The sequence below is a fragment of the Penaeus monodon genome, chromosome 23 (assembly GCF_015228065.2).
Source record: "Penaeus monodon isolate SGIC_2016 chromosome 23, NSTDA_Pmon_1, whole genome shotgun sequence".
Taxonomy (NCBI): Eukaryota; Metazoa; Arthropoda; class Malacostraca; order Decapoda; family Penaeidae; genus Penaeus; species Penaeus monodon.
The window spans coordinates 2,565,185-2,566,249 of record NC_051408.1 but is presented as its reverse complement, the minus strand read 5'-3'; the positions used below and the strand labels follow the sequence as shown (position 1 = coordinate 2,566,249).

Here is a 1,065-nt window from a genome sequence, read left to right as displayed (position 1 = left end):
TCCCATGCTCCTGTCGGACGCACAGGACGAAAAAGCTCATTATCCCTGTCGTACCTTCCTCTGGGGGTGCCTCTCTGCGTTCTGGTCGTTCTGTCTGGTGCCGTCGTCCGTGAGGTCGACGAGGTGGTCCCGGAAATCGCCGCTGGTCTTCATCCTCCGCCGTTGCAAAGCGCCCTTGCAAGATCAGGTGAGTCCTGCAATGTGGTGATGATGATGAGAGGTTAATAGTGGGTTTAAGAAGGGTATGTCTGACGGGTGTAAATTTATATTTTTATTTTATTTTTTTTGGGAATCTGATAGGAATCTTACACTTAAAAAAGATTCTGCTCCTTTTGAGAATTGAGGAATTTCAATGAAATAAAGATAATAACTAGCCCAATTTAACGAAACGAAAAACGAAGGAATATCGTGCCACCTTGGAATTGCTGAAACTAGACAGGAAACGCCACAAATACAGCCATAAATGACGTAAAACCGTGATATCTTGCGCCCGAGACAACGCCGTGTGGTTTTCAGTCAGCTGTCCCTTTGTAAACACGAGCGCGTTCGAATCTCATGAAAAATCATACAAAGAAAAATAAAGTTTAATTTGATAAAATACTACTTCTGATTACTTCCCACTTCTATAAAAATTATGTTGATTTGATATAAGAGATAATACCATTATCAAATAAAATCAGTTGCAGCGTTTATTTTTTCTTAATTTATCAACGAACGCAAGAATTTTGAGGGACATTTAAAGAAAGTTTTTCATGATAAAGAAATTCTGGTCTTGAAAAGCAAGACCAAGAAAGTTCTGATGAATTTATACGTTCTAAAGATTTTTAGGGAAAATCAGCCAAACAGATGAGACGAGTTTCCGATGCCGGCAGGAAATATAACGAAATGTAAACGTCATGGAGTCTAAGCTTGCTATATAAAGCAGTGTTTCCAGGAAATTATTGTTTAAAAATTGTTTCGAAATCTTAAAAAACAAACAAACAAAATAGGTTCCATATCTTTAAAACAAGCAAACAAAATGCTGGTTCCATCCATGTCATTTCTTTTTTTTTTTACTTATAAAAA

General features: G+C 37.5%; 1 protein-coding gene across 2 annotated transcripts in view; it reads right to left on the bottom strand.

Annotated features, from left to right (window-relative positions):
• The window catches only part of LOC119587720 (N-alpha-acetyltransferase 38-B, NatC auxiliary subunit-like), a 4,931-nt gene extending 4,385 nt beyond the window's left edge, over positions 1-546 (bottom strand). Inside the window, exons 1-2 of one of the 2 annotated variants that reach the window (XM_037936402.1) lie at positions 416-546; positions 55-194 (exon numbers count right to left, since the gene is read on the bottom strand). In XM_037936402.1, the coding sequence (XP_037792330.1) occupies positions 55-153 (99 nt within the window). In that variant the 5' untranslated portion in view covers positions 154-194; positions 416-546. Of the gene's footprint in view, positions 1-54; positions 205-415 lie in introns of both variants that reach the window. The other variant, XM_037936403.1, reaches the window with a different exon arrangement.
• Positions 547-1,065: the final 519 nt, after the last annotated feature.